This window comes from Vicia villosa, unplaced genomic scaffold (assembly GCF_029867415.1).
Source record: "Vicia villosa cultivar HV-30 ecotype Madison, WI unplaced genomic scaffold, Vvil1.0 ctg.000020F_1_1_5, whole genome shotgun sequence".
NCBI lineage: Eukaryota > Viridiplantae > Streptophyta > Magnoliopsida > Fabales > Fabaceae > Vicia > Vicia villosa.
The window spans coordinates 40,986-61,632 of record NW_026704953.1 but is presented as its reverse complement, the minus strand read 5'-3'; the positions used below and the strand labels follow the sequence as shown (position 1 = coordinate 61,632).

The following is a 20,647-nucleotide window of genomic DNA, read 5'->3' as shown; positions in this document are numbered from 1 at the left end:
TACATACACCGCTCTCATTTATTTTGAGAAGCTCACTGCATCATACATTACATGCATCATAACATTGCATAAAATTTCAAGTTGCCTTTTTAGGCTATGCTACAATCAAAGCACCTGGTTCCTCCTGAAAAGCACTGGCGGCAAACTGAAAAAATAGTATCTACCTTGGGTGGCATCTTCAAGCCCATCTCCCATGGAAATTCTTCCTGACAAAGGCAAATTTCAGGGCATTTCAGTGTCCAATCATCTTCTACCTTTAGGTCACGATAGGCAGACGTGCCTATCTAACTCTTCAGGTTTAAAAAGATTGAACAGGGGCAGCTGTCATATAAAATTCCCGTATAAATTAGTGGAGGTGTGAATAGCAAATATTTGAGGTCCAATTTATTTGTGGCCCATTTGTTTCATTTGATCATTTTTTATTTTTATTTTATTCACTTTCTATCAAATATTATTATTAGTATTAATTTTAACTTCTAACTAAGACTAATGTTTGATTTATTAGTATTGATTTAAATAATTTAACTATTACTAATATTTTAGATTAATCTTAAATATTTTTATTAGTTAATATTGTTAAAATTTATTAATCCAATTAGCATTTTCTTATTAGGATGTTATATTAAAATATTAAAAATACATGGGCTTTATAATGACTAATTCCAACCAGGATCTAAGATATTTTGCACTCAAAAAAATCGTGGACAAACTTGGAGAATAAGAAGAAACCATGTTTGGCAAGATTGGATGGCAAAATCTTCAATCAAAGATTTTAGTATTCAAGTACAAAAGATTTGCCGATTTGCTGGACCTAATGGACTCCCATATATATTCTAAACATTCCGAAGAGGGGAGGGGATTGGCCGAAAAAACTCTGTTCAGAACTAAAAAAAACCGTGAACTTATTGGTTATGGCAGAAAAGGTTTGAAGCGAATTCGAGACATTCTAAGGATTAAATCGTCTTCCTCGATCCCCTCTGAAGCGAAACCGATCATCACCCACGGCCATAGCTTCCAGAATCGAGCAGGCTGAGTCACGTTTTCGTGTCAAAATTGTCGACGTCGATTTCATGCCTACATTCGATTTCTATATCATTTGATTATTTAATTGTGTTTGTAATAACGTTTCAGTGCTGGCTGGATAGTTTGATTGAAGTTTTAATGCAGGTATAACATTCCACCATAGCTAGGGTGTTGGAGCTCCGAATTGGGGTTATTTGATACAGTTTAAATTGGACGAAATCGAGGCCGTTAGCTTATTCAGAGGATCAAACCGAATTGAATCATGCCCTTCAATGTGATTTATGGTTCATATTTTTTTTTAGTTTATGATATGGGGTGATATGGCCACGTTTCAAAAGTGTTGCCATCGGGTCTGTGTTTCTGGAAAAAATTCCATGAAGAAGAAGAACCAACGCGCGCTGTTTTTTTTCAATTTGTTTTTCTTGCTTTTCGAATTTGTTTATTTACGGTTATGGTGATCTACTTGACAACAAGTGCAGTTGGTTCGAATGGCTAGAAGGCGCGTCCAGGGAGCAATATATGCTGCGCCGGTTCGATCCATGGGGGTCAACGTGTTTTTTCTTTTTCTCAATAACAAGATCCGGTGCTATGCCTTCATATACACTCACCATACACCCTCTAATCTGAGCCATACAATTCACAGAGATCCAAATCCAACGCGCCAGGACGAAGGCACATGGCATAGACACTCAACTCACTCACATGTGATCCAGGCCAGGTTCCTTCTAATATTTATGTATTTATTTAATTAGTTGAGTTTAAATGATAATTATATATTGTTTGATTTAATTAATTATTTAAATTAGAATTGGAATATCAAATTAGGATTAGGATTATAACATTTTACCGATTATTTTGATTATCTCGATTATTCGAGTTAATTGATTTTAATCATTTTAATTGTTAAAAAATCACAAAAACCCTATAAAAGCTACCCTTACATTAGGGTTTGCCCGATCCCATTGCCATTTGGCAAAATATTAATTTTCTCCTCGAACCGACTAAATCTATTAGTCGCAGTAGACGAGAAATAATTTTTATTAATTTATAAATTTTATTAATTCTTAATCGATTCTCTCCTCGACCCGACTAAATCTATTAGTCGCATTAGACGAGAGATAAAATTATCAAATTAAAACACACTCAATTTGCTGCCCGCGACGATCAATCTATCGATCTGAGTAACGAGCAATGCCCCTTAATCCGTTAGCTATACTGACCAAATCTATTGGTCACCGCATCTAACGGTGCCATATTAAATCAGGGTTGTACGCCCAAACACTTAAAACACATCAAACCACAAACTACGGATTTTCATCCTAATTCAAAACTGCGAATAGGCCATTCAAAAAGCCTTAAACCACTTCATCTCAAGTTCAAATTCTAAGGCGTACAATCCCGTGCCCGAACTACGTTGACTCTGATTCTCCATAAGGAGATACGTAGGCACTTGGATAACCAAGGCGAGTCCCCTTCCCCATAAATCTCATTTTTTCCCCCTATTCATTCCCTTAGCTATTAAATCCTAAATTTTAGCCATAAAACTTGACCCTTAGATTCAAAGCCAATAGGAAAGAGTTGAGGGTGCCTAACACCTTCCCTCGACCTGATTATAATAACTTACCCCGAATCTCTTAACTGCGTAGGGTTTCCTATTCGCCCTTCAGAATAGGTGGCGACTCTAAAATATCATTTTTTAGGGCAGGTTGCTACACCTACAAATGATTCACTATGCCTTGGGCAGAGGGTAGGAATTATTACATGATAAGAAAAGCAAAAACAAGAAATTTACTCTTGAGCCTGTGTGACTTGAATGACTTCTTCGATTGTCCAGTTGCGAGGCATCTCTCCAGGAATACTTGGACGAATCCAGCTATCAAAATCACAGTCACTATCCACCTCTTCATTATTGACAATGGCATTAACCTGGCCGTTCTGAATCACTCCACCACTCACAAACTTGATCGGGCTGAGGATATTAGGCTTGGGCGATGCATTCTACTTCCCAGGGCTGAAACCAAGACCATTCTTGTCAAATTTGGGACGCACATCAATCACTTGCCCCCAGCCTTTCACCTTTCCAGTCTCAACAACAACCTGTGCGTCTTTCAGGGAAGACATAACCGTTTCTAGCTTCGTTATCTCATAAAGAGGAGTTCTCACAGCATTTACAGCCTCAAACGCTTGGAACGGCGTCTCGTGTATTTCACCTTCGATCTCTACATATCGGAAGGAAGACAAGTGACTCACGATGTAATCCTCCTCACCACAAACCGTCACCACCTTACCGTCAACTGGATACTTCAACTTCTGATGAAGAGTGGATGTCACAGCGCCAGCCTTGTGAATCTAGGGTCGTCCCAACAGACAACAGTAAGCGGGTTGAATATCCGTCACATAAAAGGTTGTGGTAAAGATCTGAGGACCCACTTGGATTGGTAGATCTACCTCTCCGAATACAAACCTCCTTGAACCGTCAAAGGCACGCACCACCAACTCATTAGGCCTCAATTAAACACCAGCATAGTCAATTCTCATGAGGGCTGATTTGGGAAGTACGTTTAGGGAAGAACCAGCATCAACCAGAACCTGGGATAAAGTTGTCCCCTTACACTCCATCGAAATATGCAATGCCTTATTATGGTTTCTCCCTTCTGGTGGAAGATCACGGTCAGTAAATCCCAAACCGTTTCCAGCAGAAATATTATTGGCCACCGCCTCTAACTGATTCACAGATATTTCATGTGGCACGTAAGCACCATTCAGAATTCTTAAGAGAGCGTCTCTATGACCTTCTAAACACATCAACAATTGCAAGATGGAAATCTTTGATTGGGTCTGACCCAACTGCTCAACAAATTTGTAATCAGACTTCCTGATGATTCTCAACAACTCTTCCACATCCTTGGAAGGCACAGCAGTGTCAGGTTCCCCATTCTGAATCGTAGAATTCTGGACATCAGTCATCACTTGTTTGCCTTTGGCCTTAGCCAAAGCATCTGCATTGTTTTGTATTGGCTGAGGGGAGAACACCCTGCCATTGCGAGTGATTCTACCGGTACCAGCAAAATTATCAGTGTTTGCAACTGCGACTTCCACAAATTTCTCTTTAGACGGTTCACCCTCCTCCTTCGTTCCATAGTAATACACGTCTGAACCATAGTGCCAAGGGACGACCTTCTCACTCTTATACAGAATTGGCCCTGGCACCGTAATCATCAACGCCGTTGGTTGTTCCTCATATGGGATACTGGCAGGTATCTGAATAGGCACTTGGATACATATTGGAGCAACTGGCTCATAAGGAATCGAGATCACATCCACTTCACCATCCTCACTCTTCGCGCCTCTCAACCTTCGATAAAATTGAAGAGGACCCTCATCGATTAGCTTTTGTACCATACTTTTCAAATCAGCGCAACCTTCGGGTTGACTCTTGCAATTCTCACAATCAACACCACAGCCCGGGAAGATGCCGCTATTAACCAGATGTTGCTTCACAGACACAAGAGAAAAAGTCAAACATTCCACATCGGATACAACACTTATCTCTTCCTTCTCAATGGCATTCACACCCGAACCTCCGTGAGTGGGCATCGGATTGTTAACAATGTTGGGTACTAGAGTGAATTGAATAACTTTTTGATCTAACAAGTCATGAACCTTGTTTTTCAAAGCAATGCATTTCTCAGTACTATGCACCACACCACCAGAGTGGAACGCACAACGGGAATTCGCGTTATAGCTTGGTGATTGTCTGTCTGGAGCATTTGGAGCATCCCTCAAAGTGATTTTCTCAATACTGAGCAAGTGTTGCAACAACTGAGCATATGTCATAGGAATCGGATCAAAGTGCTTGTTAGGCCTGGTCCTCGGAGGGTATCGATTGTTTTGATACTGAGGACGTTGCCCCTGCTGCTGTTGTTATTGGGGCACTGGAATAGTAACAGTATTCACCTGAGAATTACTTCTTCCTTGGTTTCCTCTTCCATACACAGCGTCAACATTTCCTTCCTTCTTTTCGACATAGCCTTCTGACTGTCTCTTGCCACTTGTGGTACCCTGAGAAGTGCCTATCTGAATCCTTCCCATTTTCAAGCCCATCTCGACACGTTCACCACATCTAACCATTTCAGCAAAACTTGCAGACGTACTACAAGCCAAATAGTAATGTCCAGATAGAGTACTTATGAACATATCAATCATCTCACGCTCAGTCATAGGAGGTTGCACCCTTGCTGCCAACTCACGCCTTTTCTGAGCGTATGCTTTGAAAGAATCCTTGGACTCTTGCACCAAACCTTGCAATTGGGTTCGATTAGGCGCCATGTCAACATTATATTGATAATTCTTAATGAAAGCCTCCACAAGATCTCTCCATGAGTGAATATGAGTGCGCTCGAGTTGTACATACCACTCCAAAGAAGCTCCATCCAAGCTATCTTGGAAGAAGTGCATTAGAAAGCCCTCCTCTTTGGAATACACATACATTTTCCGGTAATATGCTTTGACATGCGTCATTGGGCAGGTCGCCCCATTATACTTGTCAAAAGTAGGAACCTTGAACTTTGGCGGAATCCTCACGCCTGGCACCAGACCTAGATCATTGATATCCATACCCAACACCCCTTTGCCTTCAACAGCCCTCAAACATTCCTTAATCAGACGATACCTTTCAACTTCCTCATGCGCACCCTCAGCACTATGCCTTGACAACTGGTCAACATTCTCGAAGTTGAAATCCTGATTACCACGATTCTGATTATCTCTCCTCCCCAATAGACGAGACGGAGGTGGTGGAGGGAAACCCTGATTCTGGTTGAAAGGATTATAAGGCACATAGTTAGGATGCCTGAAATCGTTCCCATCATGATGATCATCAATACGGCCCGACACATCATCAAACAAACCATAGTGTTGTTCGTCATTCTCAGTTCTCCTAGAGTTCTCGACGAGAACTCGCAAATCCTCTTGACCCCTGACGACGTTAGCCAACGCCTCCATGAACTGCGTCATCTGTGCATTCATTTGTTCAGTTAACTGAGTTCGCATCTCAGCCATTTGCTCCTGTATCTGCTCCATCTGTCTTTGTTGATTGCTTCGAGTTGGATATGAATGAATTGTCGTCTTAGAACACCTTATGATAACAAAACAACGAGACATAAGATATAAGACCTGCAAAACCTGCAAATGTATGACATGTATGATATATGAATGATATGCATGAAATGTTTGTTAATTTTCAGGTATCCAAGAGTTCGTCCCACTTTCAGATAGGACATAGCAATCTTGATACCGAATATATTTGAATAACAATCCACACACGATAATAATTCATCAAACTGAGCATATTTCATTCAAACATAATTGCAAATTTGAGTTCATACAAACAAAACATATAATCGTGTCACAAAGGGCTCATAAGGAATACAAAATAAATCCAACGTATCAAAATGCGACCCTATCCAACAATCCAGGATATGGGCGACAAATATCAAAATAAACAACAAATCGACACCATGGACCAAACAAATCCACCCCACAGCAGCACTAGGATCGTCTAATAACAGAATGAGCTCCTCCATCTCCTCTCCGTTGGGCTCGGAGTCTTGTTAATTCTTCCTCAAGTCGAGCAGACTTAGCCTTCTCTTCCACTAGCTGTTTATCTGAATCCCGCTTCTGTCTCTTGAGACTATTCTCTGATCTCTGTAACTATAGACACTCCTGTTGCTTATGGCGCAAATCTTATTTTAGCAACTCATAAGGACGCCTCTGGACACTTGCCTGACTTGAGCTTGCACCTTCGACTTGCTTGAGCTGATGCATCAACCTCATCTTTGCATCTCTTTCTTCAAAGAATTTCAAGTTGGTCTCTTGTTCCCTTTCGTGCAACCTGTAGTTGGTAACCAAAGCATCCTTGTAAAGTTCTGTTGGCACAAATTCAGATAGAATCAAAGGAGGTTGCTTTTGAAGTGGTGCAACCCTGTCATATGGCAGCAACAAGTTTCCGACCCGCTTTTCAATCCATTTAGCATACGGTGTCAGAGCAAGCGATTCTTTCTTCCCTAAATGGGCTCCATAATGCTTACGGATTTTCTTCCAAGCCACGATTATCCTTTTCAATTTTTTCGGATACGACTCCTTTTCGAAATAGACCGTCTCCGCTATCAAATGATCTGTCGGCTTGTCTTTCAAGGTATACCCCAACTGACGCAAGGATACCACGGGATTGTAATTGATGCAACCTCTAGTACCAACCAAAGGAACATTGTCGAACTCACCGCACCCAACAATCACCTCAGAAACATTAATTCGGTACTTTAGCCATTGTATGTCATAAGAAGTAAGTGACATAATCCTATGGGTCCACTTGAGTGTCTCCCTTGTCTTCACAAAAGGTCCTTTGCTGGGCAACGATGAGAGGAACCAGATGAACAACATTTGAAGGCAACAAGTGATGGCACCACCTCTTTTCTCATATCGGGAATGAACAACATAATAAGTATCCGCCAACAATGTAGGAATAGGATTCTTTCCCATGAAGATGTGTACCGCGGCCGAGTCTACAAAATTGGGAACATTCGGGAACATCACAATCCCGTAAATAGCCACAGCAAGCAATGCATTGTACGCGTTCCAATTCTTTTTTTCAAATTCCTCTTTAGCTTTTCTCACCAAGAACTTCAAAGAGAACCCCGAGAAACCTCCACTCGTCTTCCAATCATCAGATACTTCTTTTATGCTCAAATAAAGAGCAGCAGCGATCAACTTGAAATTCACTTCTTTAGGAATGTCAATGAATGGCACTTCGTCTTTTATCTTGAGATTAAGAATGATAGAGTACTCTTCCAATGTCGGAGCCAACTGGTAATCCTGGAACGTGAAACACCTCATTTCAGGATCATAGAATTGCATCAATGTTTGCAGAGCAGGAGTATCAACCACGGTTTCCAACAAAGTCAAAATATTCCCATAGTTGTCCGTGAAATTCTTCAAGCAGAAAGCGGTCATTAACTAACTTAAACCCTCTAATGCGGTCAACGGCTCTCGGAAGAAGCTGTAGGTGTGCGTATGTCTCTTTGCTTCCTTGACAATATCAATGGGAGTGTCCATCTTTAACTCGAGTGAACTCCTGAATGTCCCTGAAAAACATGACATGCAAATGCTTGTTATTCATATCTTTTTTTTTGCGTTTCTTTTGGAAATAAATATGCTATGATGCAAAGTGGTGAGACTTAGTGCTGCCCATCGGGCATTCTGGACTGCCTGTAACACACATAGCACAAAGCCAAAGGTTTGGCCCCAAATGGTATACCACACGGAACACGGAATATCAATCCACGGAACCAAAGCCCTTAGTCAATAACACACTGGAATAGAACACAGATTACCACTCGAACAAGAACCATAGTGCCCCACGAACAGGAACCAATAGTACACTCGAACGAGAACAGCGGTAACCCACGAACGAGAACAGCGGTAACCCACGAACAAGAACAGCGGTAACCCACGAACGAGAACAACGGTCACCAACAATGTACCTGTTATATGATCATTGATTCCCGCCCCACTCACGGGTAAAATCTAGGCCAAGGTAAGGTCATGAAATGCAGTATACGGTCCCCCGAAGGTAAGCATCATCACAACACGGATGCGGATGACGATAATACCTCCGTTTGAAACCACTACTCTGCTCGTGGTCACATAATCCATCCCGAGACGTACACCTCGAGACAAACCATGCTCCCACTCTATCCCAAGGTTCCTAAGGTTCACACATAACCATGCTCCCACTCTATCATGCTCATGTCAAAGATTCTGCTCAAGTAACTACAACAACAAATTCTACCATGAACAATTCAAGTATCTAGAGCGATTTTCGCAAAGCAACGATAACCACTCATGGCAACACAATTACATATAAAAAATTCAGCATTAATACATTCTAATCAACTCCATAAACGTCACCAATTCCATGTTATTGTACAACATTGAAGACCAAAACAATTGCCACTATGATTTGCTCAATTAACATCAAAATAATATCTCAGGTAAACTTTAAGTATCATTATTCATTCAAATCAGTACCAAAACAAAACATCATTTCTTTTTTCATGAATATCGTCAACAATCATCAACACCGACTATGTCATCCCTATTCAAACATCTAGCACAAGCACTAACACAAACAATTGATATATATGTTATTGATCAAACGAATACTAATGAGCCAACACTAATTCAAAAGTTCCAAATCTCCTACAAACCGTAATCCCGTACAATTTACAGTATTAACTCAATCAAACAATTCACATCCAAACTCTCCAATTAACAATAGCAACAACAATTTCATCATCAACTATAAGCAACAAGTAAGTTCAATTGGAAATTCAAGGAGATTACCGAATCGAAGAACACAAACGCGAAGACGGAAGTGATGATGTTGTCGAAGTCGCGCGAAGAGGAGGGAGAGATCGCTGGCTACGCGATCATGATCGGATGGCGGAGGGAGAGGCTCGCGTGACTGTCCTTGCTGTGGGAGTTGCGATCAGAAATCAGCGGAAAGGAGAAGGCTCAGTTTCGTTCTTTCTATTCTTGCTCTCAGTGTTCTTGAAGTACTTCATGGTATTCTTGAATAAATTCAAAGAATTATGGGTTTTGATCCTAGAGAGAAGTTGGAGAGAATTGAGTTTTTGTTTATGAGATTTTTTGGTGAAAGTGGAATTATGAGAGAAAAAGAGGGAAAAAAGTATATAGTTTAAATGGTGAAATGTCAAAAATGCCCCCGACGTATCTCTTTTTTGCTCGTTTTCGGGGAAACGTGAATCGGTGCGAAATTCGGAAATAAAACGAACATCACTATGAAGATGACCAAATTTGTGACTCGTAGCCGCGAGAATCGTCTCAATTCGACAAACGGTGAGGAAATTATGCGCGTTTGAATAACGAGAAAAATCGATTCATCTGGTGTGACTGTGCAGAATTTTGCGAGTACCGTTCAAAGAACGTGATAAAACTCAAACTTCGGCTCGAAATTTGACTTAGCACCTGTGACGAAGAATCAAAGATAACGAAATTTCCGAGAGAATGCCACCGTAATGGACCTCATACGATAAAAATCGAAGAAGTTATGAATTTTCAAACTCGTCGCGACATACTCGAAGACACACTTTTCACAGAAAATCATACGACGCTCTTCAAAATGCTGGGCATTTTCGGTGCATAATTGGTCGATGGCCCAAACATATGAAATGTCGGGAATATTAGCATGGATCTTCAGTTAAATTTTCGAGTGAATCGGACGAACGGATTGTGAGATATGAATTTTTTTATTGTCCGAAAACCTGTCGTTCAGCACCATTTTTCACCGTGAAATCTCGAGTAATTTGCAAATTCGACAACTTTCCTCAAAGAAATGGTTCCCGAGCCGAACACAAAAGTTATATATAACGTCGAAACAGTCGGGGCCACGCGGGAACCCAACTCAAATCACCTTCCGAATAAGACTTATGAATTTCCTCGCAGTTTCAACGTATAAACCAAATTTCATGCCACATCTCCTAAAAAACATGAAAACTTTCTATTATTTTTCTTCCTTTTCGAACGACGAAATAAACGTCTTGGATAACTTATAGCTCAAATAAAGAGGACAAATTTTGGGGTGCAACAGTAGCCTCAATAGAACAATTAACATCCATATTGACAAAACACACATGACTATAGAATAGATTTTATCTTGATTGATTTGCTGTACCTGGATCCCCATGGGATCGGTTTGTAACACACTGCTTTTTGTTACAAAATTAGGAGAGATATTATTTATTTTATGAGAAAAATAATAAATTATAGGGTAATGCTAACTTGTGCCCCAAGGGCACATGATAAGAAAATATAAATGGAATGTTTGTATTGAAAAAGTAAATAAATAAATTAACTATCAACTTTTAATCAAATTAATACACAATTTTCAAACACAAAGTTTCTATATCCAACACAAACATTCTATTTATAGATTTTTAAACATGTGCCCTTGGGGCACAAGTTAGCATTACCCTAAATTATAATATGTTAAAATTAAAATTATTAATTACCAAAAATAGAATAAAACTATTTTAAGTAAGAATCATGAGTCACTAATTAAATATTTCTAACCATTGGATTAAAATAAAATCAAAGGTTATTGATGAGTGTAACTATAAGTGTAACATATTGGTGTAATTTGATCCCTCCTCATATATATATGGCATATCATATGAGAATGCCATATTTATATGAGAATGTGAGAATGAATCTGAACCATTGGATTTTAAAATAAATGGTGGAGATTATGTGTGAATATTTTTTTTTCTCTTTCCTACATCATTTATTTTAATAATGGAGGAGAGAGAAAAAAAGATTCACACATAATCTCCACCATTCATTTTAAAATCCAATGGTTCAGATTCATTCTCACATTCTCATATAAAAAAAACATGCTCATATGATATGCCATATATATATATATATATATATATATATATATATATATATATATATATATATATATATATATATATATATATATATATATATATATATATATATATATATATATATTACAAAGATTTACTGTGTTTATTAATTAACTAAAAATATGATAACTAAAATGTCAAAATTATTTTAAGTATTTAATTTTGTTTATATATTTTATCACTATGTGGAACTAAAACATTAGCACTAAATTAGAATGAATGCTTATGCATTGTATTTATTTATTGCAATTTAGTTTTAATTAAAAAATATATTTTTTATTTTTTATCATTATCAAATCATAAATAATATTTTAGTTTTTGCAAAATTGTTTTTTTTTTAAAGTATTGCATTAAGATGTCAACTAATTCTATTTTGAGGCATGACCGAAGTATTTTTTTAAACATAGAGTTAATATTTAGATATTAGTTTGATGATTAAAATTTTGTGGGAAAAATAAAAATTGATAAATATATTTTTACTAATATTTAAAAAAGTTAAATCATTCTTTAAAATTTTAATAAATTTGATTATAAAGATTGTTCTTAAATATATATATTATTAAATTCATACCTATATAAAGGTGATTTTAAAATTTCTTATTTTTACACCACATTTAATCAAATTTATTTATTTATTATTACTAAAAATACTAATTAACTAAAAATACTAATTAACTAAAAATACTAATTACCTTTATTATATATTTGATTTAAATTTAAATTTATTGACATTTATCAAGCCACCATTTACTTTTTTTTTTTTTACTAAAAAGATATTCATTCATTCAAATAATTGAAAAATACATCGATCATTACAAATTCAAGATCGCTAAAAACGGAAAAAGGTGAATCTGCAAACAATCTTGCAATACGTAGGTTAATAGCATACAACGGCAAACTGAAAGTGCCTACAAATATGACAAAATAAAAGTCACCAGAATATTCATACTTCTGGATCTGCAACATTGACACCCAAGTCTTCCTCAAATCTACAATGATTTGAAGTAAATGTGTCAATCTGAACCAACAAACACCGTACTAAGACGGGAAAACCAACAAACACCGTACTAAGACGGGAAAACCAACAAACACCGCACAAGACGATGAAAACTTAAAAACACACAAAAGAAGAAGCAAATCTATATGGATAACCACTTATTTAAATAAAAAGTGAAAGAAAACGGTGTTGAGGGAGGGGTGATTTCTAGGCAAAAATGGCCAAAAACCTCCCTACGTTGGAAAAACCACCCATACGTTGGAATAATGAAAAGAGAGAAAAGTTTAGAGGAGAGAAAACATTTACTTTATTTGTTCAAATTCAAATTATTCATACAAGCCACCATTTAATTGAACCACTACAAATTACACTACAATCAAAGTGAAAAATTTAAAAACCAAAAACTATTTACATTGTATCACATTTATGGTACACAACTCACAATATAACAATTAATAAATTGCCAAAATAAATCAATTAAAATAAAGAAGAAATAATTAAATGCTATTAAAAAGAAAAACTTAGTAATCAATAAAAAACGGTCTGACTCTCTCTTTTCTTTCGTTTTCTCTTTCGATATTCTTAGATCTAATTTGTGATTTTCCTACATATCTACAATAGTAAATGTTAAATTGATATTTAATATTATAGTTAATTTTTCGACATTCTTAAATCTAATTTTTTATTTTCTTTCCCTACTGATATCTACAATAATAAATTTATATTAAAGAAAAACTGAATGTATTATTAAAACAATTATTCTCCAATATTAATCATAATTTCTCAATAGATAAATCTATTCACAAATTAAAATAATATGATTAAAATTTGAAAAATGTTTCTCAATTCAAACAATAACCAAAATACAAAAGAAAAGTCAGATTGATTTTATAATTTAAAATAAAAAATCATTTTATAATAAACTAAAAATAAATAATTGAAATACTCAGATACTATATTTTAAAAACACATACTAAGGTAAAAATTAAAAAATGAATAATTTTAAAAATGGTATGACTTTGGAGTGATTCTAAGTAAATAAATAAGGAAATTATTGTAACATTTTATTGGTATAAGAAAAATTTACTTGGAATATTTAAAATATATATATATATATATATATATATATATATATATATATATATATATATATATATATATATATAGGTAAAAGAAAAATAACATAAAGTATAAATCAATTTTACTGCTACATTTTATTTATAGTAATTTAAATCAATTTATTATCTCATTTATATGTTTTTAAATTTATTAATAAATTCACTTATGATTATTATAACATTTTATTTTAATGAAATATGAAATTTTATTTCTATCTTTATAATATAATAAAAAATAATATTTTATTTTTATCCATGAAATTTTATAAAATAATGAAAAATATAAGTGACTAAGTTTGTGTTTTTTTTTCTATATAATATTTATTTTAATTAGTTAGAATATTTGTTTTACTTGGCAGCAATATTAATCACCGATAGACGATAATTATTTATATATAATAAATTCAATATTTATAACTAATAGGCGATAGTTATTTATAGACATAATTATATATGAGACATATATTTATTACTATTGAATAAATAAATTTAAGATGATATGACAAGTACTCCCTCCCAAATTATAAGAGAAATTTACTTTTTTTGATTCATTGAATAATTAATGTATCTGGTCTATATACAGACCAGATACATTAAATATTCAATGAATCTAAAAAGTGAATTTCTCTTATAATTTGGGACGGAGGGAGTATTTAATTTTACAATTATTTTTAAAATGGAAATAAGTTAAAGTATTTTTATATACGATAAAATTTCAACCATTGATACAATTGTGTTTAAAAGGAATGATTTAAAAATATTTTTATAAATGGTCACACGGATTCAAAGCACTTATAAACAAAAAAAAAAATATACATGTTGATATAATTATTTGTCTAAACGGAAATAAGATACAATAATTTTTATAAACGGGAATAAGTTACAATTATTTTTATAAACAAAGAAAATTCAATTATTGATGCAATTGTTTTTAATAGGAATAAGTTAAAAATAATTTCATAAATCGTCACACGGGTTCAAGACACTTATAAACGGAATAAGTTTACAAGTTGATATAATTATTTTTATAAACAGGAATAAGTTACAATAATTTTTATAAACGGGAATAAGTTACAAATATTTTTATAAACGGAAAAAAAATCTGATATAATTATTTTTATAAACGGAAAAAAATCTGATATAATTATTTTTATAAACGGAAACAAGTTACAACTTTTTTAATAAATAAGCACACGGGTTCAAGACACTTACGTTGTTTGTAACTACATGTATGTTAACCAACTAAATAAATGAATACAAATTTGACAACGAAGAGTGAAAGACGTATAATATGAATACAAACGTGACTCGTGCGATAACAATTTCTTACTAGTTATATAAAAATAATAAAGCTACAAAATATATTCACACAACGGTAGGATGAAGGTGGATGATAAAATGATCCATGGAAATGACAAAAGATGATAATATTTAGCCAACTACACCTCTTTGATGGAAAATCCTAGAAGAATATCTTAAGACGCTTATGACTTCAACTTAATCAACTTATCTTAACATACTATGACCATCACATAATACGTGGTCATTCCTATGATAACTTGCCAATGGTTAAAAATCTAGATTTTAAATCTAATTCAAGAAGACCATTTATTGAAGTATGCGGATAAAAAAGAGCGGCCTAGAGATTCAAACTGGTATTGGCATCAAAAGGGGAGTTCTAGGTTATCTACACCTCAGTCAGAGGAAGTTAAGAATGCCCAAATGAAGATGAAATAAATGTGAAAGAAGAGGAAGAATATTGATACATCATCCTAGAGAGATCATGAGAATTTGTTGGGGAACCTTCCAACATCGTCGTGAAAGTCATATTTGAGCTTCAATGGCAAGTTATGCCCTTTTTAGAGGTAGAAAAGATTTTACCATGATCACATTTTCAAAAAAATTCTTCAAGGGAGTAAATAGGAAGCAAGATGAATAAATGGTCCTTTCGATAAAAATGGAAAATTGCAATGTGAGAAAAAGTTTAGTCGATCAAGACAGCACATCCGATCGATATCATATTCAATGAAGCCTATAAATAATAGATAATCCCCAAACTCTACTTAACAACATACTGATAGTATTCTTATGGGACAACACGTAAGGCATGAGATTCATAGAAGTCTTTATGGACTTCACAACATATATATATATATATATATATATATATATATATATATATATATATATATATATATATATATGTCCAAATCATTTCACCGATAGTGCAATGTTAACAACTTTAAGAAACATAAAATACTTGAATCAAGATGTGAAGCCTATTCATGACAATATTAGGGATACGAATGAAATTCATAGAACTAGACTTGAGAGGATAAATAACCCATGCTAAAACCTTTAGAAAAAGTAAAAGAAGTTGAGATATTAGATCCAAAAAATATTAACAAAGGTAGTACGTTCATCATCACCGAGTTATTTATAATGTTCAATCAATTGTACAAAGGACAAGAAAATTGGAAGATGAAAAGAGAATTTTAGTTTGGTAAAAATCCAAAAGCTAGAAAAGGAATGATTTATTACAGAAATTACATATTGAAATGACTAGTAAATATTGTAGTGGCATATGGAGGATGTGTACAATTTACATTGATTTTAACTAATCATATCCCAAGGATCTTTATCCATTACTAAACATCGACACATTGGTAGATGAAATGTTGAAATGCAAATCCCTAAGATTCCTAATTTCTTATTCATTAAACAATTAGATTTTAAGGAATCTTATAGATGCACTAAGATGCACTAAAGACAACCTTCATGACAGATGTGTCAAATTTTTACTACTAGGTCATGCTATTTGAACAAAAGAATATAGGGGATATCTACCAAAGTTTGATGCATGAAGTATTCACAAATAAGATTAACAACACCAACAACTACAGGAAGGATATGACGGTACAAAACCCCATTATTAATACCTAAAAGTGATATGTGAATTAGTCAAAAGGTACAATACGAGGTTGAACCCAGAAAATTTCTTATTCGGATTTTTAGGGGCTAGTTTCTTGGATTTATGTTTACCCGTGAGGAAATATAAGTCAATTGTAACAAATGCAAATAGGTAATTGAGATTTGAAGTCAAATGCCATAAAAAGTATAATGATTAGTAGTAGAGACAACATCATTGTCCTGATTTCTATCCAAGTGAAAAGTGTTAGTGTGCGAGGCATTTTTGTGAGGAGAGAAAGATAGAGAGAATAAGGAAATAAGGATTTCTATATTATTGAATATATGAAACTGATTTACAATATATCTATTTATATACAAATAACTTGTGTACTAAGTAATAAATCCTAAACCTAATTAACTTTGTGCTTGAGCTACACAACTTAGATTATATCATAACACATCCCCTATAATTCAAGTTGTCGAAAATACGCTAATCATAGTTGATCTGAACTATTCCTAATTTCTTTTTCAAATTCAGGAATTTGTCGATCTTCAATACTTTGGTGAAAATAACGGCCAAATGTATTCTTTGCAAGATTAATGGTTGACTTTTTATCGATCTACAGTACTAGAGGTTTCTTAATTCGACCTTGATCTCTTCCAACACAAATCTGATCCAAATTGATTGGCACACAACATAGGATCCTGCTATATATTCAGCCTCACGCAATGACAATACCACCACAAGTTGCTTTCTCGAGCACCGTGAGATTGGGGCACCTAAGACTTGAAAGAAATAGCCAATTGTACTTCTTTGATCTTCCTTATCTCCACACCAATCAACATCTAAATAGCAAGTAACGATAGCTTTTTTCTTGCAGAGTCTCGTCGAAATAGAATTCCATAGTTTATCGATCCTTTTAAGTATCTCACAATTCTTCTTGCATCATTCATGTGTGACAACCTTGGTTCACTCATGTAATTGCTCACTAATCCAACTGCGAAACCTATATCGAGTCTTTTAGGGTTGAGTTCATCTGTTGGAAGAGAGTGAGGCTAAAAATGAGTAATATGTGGTTAGGTTGAGTGTTTGTTCTCTTAAGCAATTTGAGCATAGTCTTTTAGGATGGTGATTGATGATGATTGAATGAGAGTGGTGTTCCCTTTATAGAGTGGAATTAGGGTTGTGAAATCGTGTGAAATAGAGATAATATACTCTCATATGTGTGAAGATTAGTGAGTTGTCCAAATGTCTGGAATCAATCTGTTAGAGAGAAGATATTTTCTCTGGATTTATAAGACCGCCTTGAACAAATTAAGGGTAGAATAGGAATTAAAGTTATGAATTTTGTTTGTAGTGATTTTCAAGAAGCTATGTGGTGGTCCCATATCGATCTTAAGTGATAAGGAAAAATTTTCCTATTGTTGTAACTTTGTACTTGATGTAAATATACCCTATGAATTCCCTTTATTGATCAAAGACCTTGCTTTTATTGTCACAAAAATACCAATGCAAGAGTGAATGGATATGAGTATTATAGTTTATGCATATGTTATGAGAAAACATGTATTGGACTGTTATTGCAATATATTGATCTACGATCTATGAACCAATAATCTATTCAAAGTATTAATGACCCTTTATATACAATTTTGAAATATGCGTAGTTTTATTGGTTTTGTTTTAAAACTTCTTTGGGTTTTATTCAGTGGCGACTCTTGCTTTATTTGTGCATTAAGTTAATCAATAGCTTAATCTCAATTTTTTCACTGTGACAAAAGCCTTTCAAAAGCATCCCAATAGAAGATGTCTAAAAAATTTGTTAATCAATCAAAACCCTTTTAATTTCCTAACTATCACACCTTCACGCCATATCTGTTCACAAAGGGTGTTTAAAGGCATTAAGTTCTCTGCAGGTTTTCCACTTCGCTTGAACCATTTCACAACCCGGGCATGGTCTTCAGTTCCACAACTGACCTATCTTTCGGGATATGGGAGCCATGCAGTTGGATCTCTAACATTAGATCCCTTAACAAGTGGGTCTCCCCAAAGTTAGACATAGGACTTACTTCCATTTGATTTTCCATTTTCTTGTCGTTAGGGAAGTAGCAACAAAACTAAATTTTTTCCCATATTACTCTTAGCATCAAAGTCACCATTCAAATTGAAGGAAACTCTGAACCCTTTGGGAGAAACCCCACATATGTATACCCGTATGGCTGGCCCTTTGCCACCATTGTCATTCAGAATGACAATTTTAAGAGGCTGAATACTTTTGTTTTTATGGATCAGGGAGGACAAAGAAATATTGTCAACCTCTCCCTGTTTGAGAATATTAATGGGTTGGGGACAGAGAATAGTCGCCCCCTTATGAGGACCTCTTCTTAATGTTTATCAGAAGGTCGTGTGAGTGACTTTTAGGGTCGCCAGATAAATTTTTACCTCGCTTGACTTTATTTTTTGCACGACGAGCTTTCCACTCAGAAATATGCATTAGAGTTATCCTCCTAAAAAATGAAAATAAAATAATGTTAGATAAAGGACACATCCTTATTGTAAAATGCCTAAATAAAATCAAACTTATGCAAGCATTCAACGATTCTTTTCTCCTTATCATCATGGCGATCAAGTCCCACCAGTTCCCGAGAATTCATGATGGTGAACGCTTCTAAAATATCAACAACCGTTCCCTTTATAACAGTCATATAATTTTGGTTGATGTCATTTATAGCCATAAGGTCGATGGTACATTAAAAAATGAAGAGACAATCACCATCTTCCCCTGATATCACCATGGATATGATGTTACGTGCCCTCGCCCTCATAAATTAATCCTTTTAGTTCTTGAAGTTATTCGAGTTAAGGTGAAGAAGACTCTCCCTAGAAAGCGCACAAGGTAACCAAAACTCCTCTAGATGTCAGCTTAGTAGCATAAAAAGAAAAGAAGATGCCTATGGTAGGTTTAACCTCAGGGAGGGGCAACGTTCATGGTTGCAAGGACCTCATACTCGAAGAGAATGAAGGGAATAAGTATCCCTAATTCACAAATAGTAGAGAGATACATATAGAAAATTTCATCCAAGGTTCTAGTAAGGGAGACCATGTTAGCTCGTTCATCTTGAGAATAAGGCTCCAAAACTATATCTACCTCATTGCCCATTCCTGACAAGTTTATGCCTTTGCGACTGGAATCCATTTTTCCTGAGTGGTGAAGGTGGTATCATAATCTTCAACTCCAAGGAATTTTGAGGATATAGATGCCATCAGTGGCCCTAACTTTCTTAGGAAAGCATATGGGGAAAAGGGTCACTATCACTATGGAATTAGAACTACTTCCAGAATTTCTAAACATCCCTATTTTCTCCTAACACTAGAAGGATCAACTACATTACCCCTCTTATATAAACTCCTAATGATCTGAATTTTTGGTAAAGGAAAATTATAAGGAGATTGTAGCGGGGAAAATCTGAGATCGAAACCATAGAATTGACTCGACTCAATATTTCAGTGAAAGTCGCCACCGCGCTTTATTGTTTCTAAAGGAAAAGGGAAAAGAACGAAAAAAACCCAAAGTTTGTTTTTAAAACAAAAGAGATCTTAGGTACGGGTGTTGATTATACAAGGGGAAGGTTTTAAGCACCCCTCATATTTGTGGTACTCCACAGGAACCTTTTTGAAAATCTGTGTCGTGTGTGCTAAAAAAGAGTTTGTTTAATTTTAAAATAAGCTCGGCAAAGCATTAAGCCTTGTGCATACATACCTCCTCGGTGCAATGGAGAAGTCAGAGCTAATGTAGTTCCGCTTAAAAGGGAAAAACGTTTTTTAAAACGAATAAACACTTTATCGTCGTCGGAGAGAAATACTCAGCCATTGGTCTTGAGCATGAGAACAAACAAGTTCTTTGCATCGCAAATGAAAGAAGGGCTCCAACTCGGATAGAAATCAATGAGTATGCCACTAGCTCTCTCATGCGGAAAAGATCTCATTATATCAATCAATTTCAAAATTATGGGGTATCGCCACTCGTTTCAATAATTAGTCGTGTCTAAACTTTTTGAAGAAAAAAAGCCACTAAGGGCAAAAGATA

General features: G+C 35.1%; 1 protein-coding gene across 1 annotated transcript; it reads right to left on the bottom strand.

The window, feature by feature from the left end:
* Positions 1 to 6,768: 6,768 nt before the first annotated feature.
* LOC131621991 (uncharacterized) lies at positions 6,769 to 8,034 on the bottom strand. The gene has a single exon (XM_058893046.1). It carries the CDS (start codon positions 8,032 to 8,034, stop codon positions 6,769 to 6,771), a length of 1,266 nt encoding a protein of 421 aa, XP_058749029.1.
* Between the last annotated feature and the right edge of the window lie 12,613 nt (positions 8,035 to 20,647).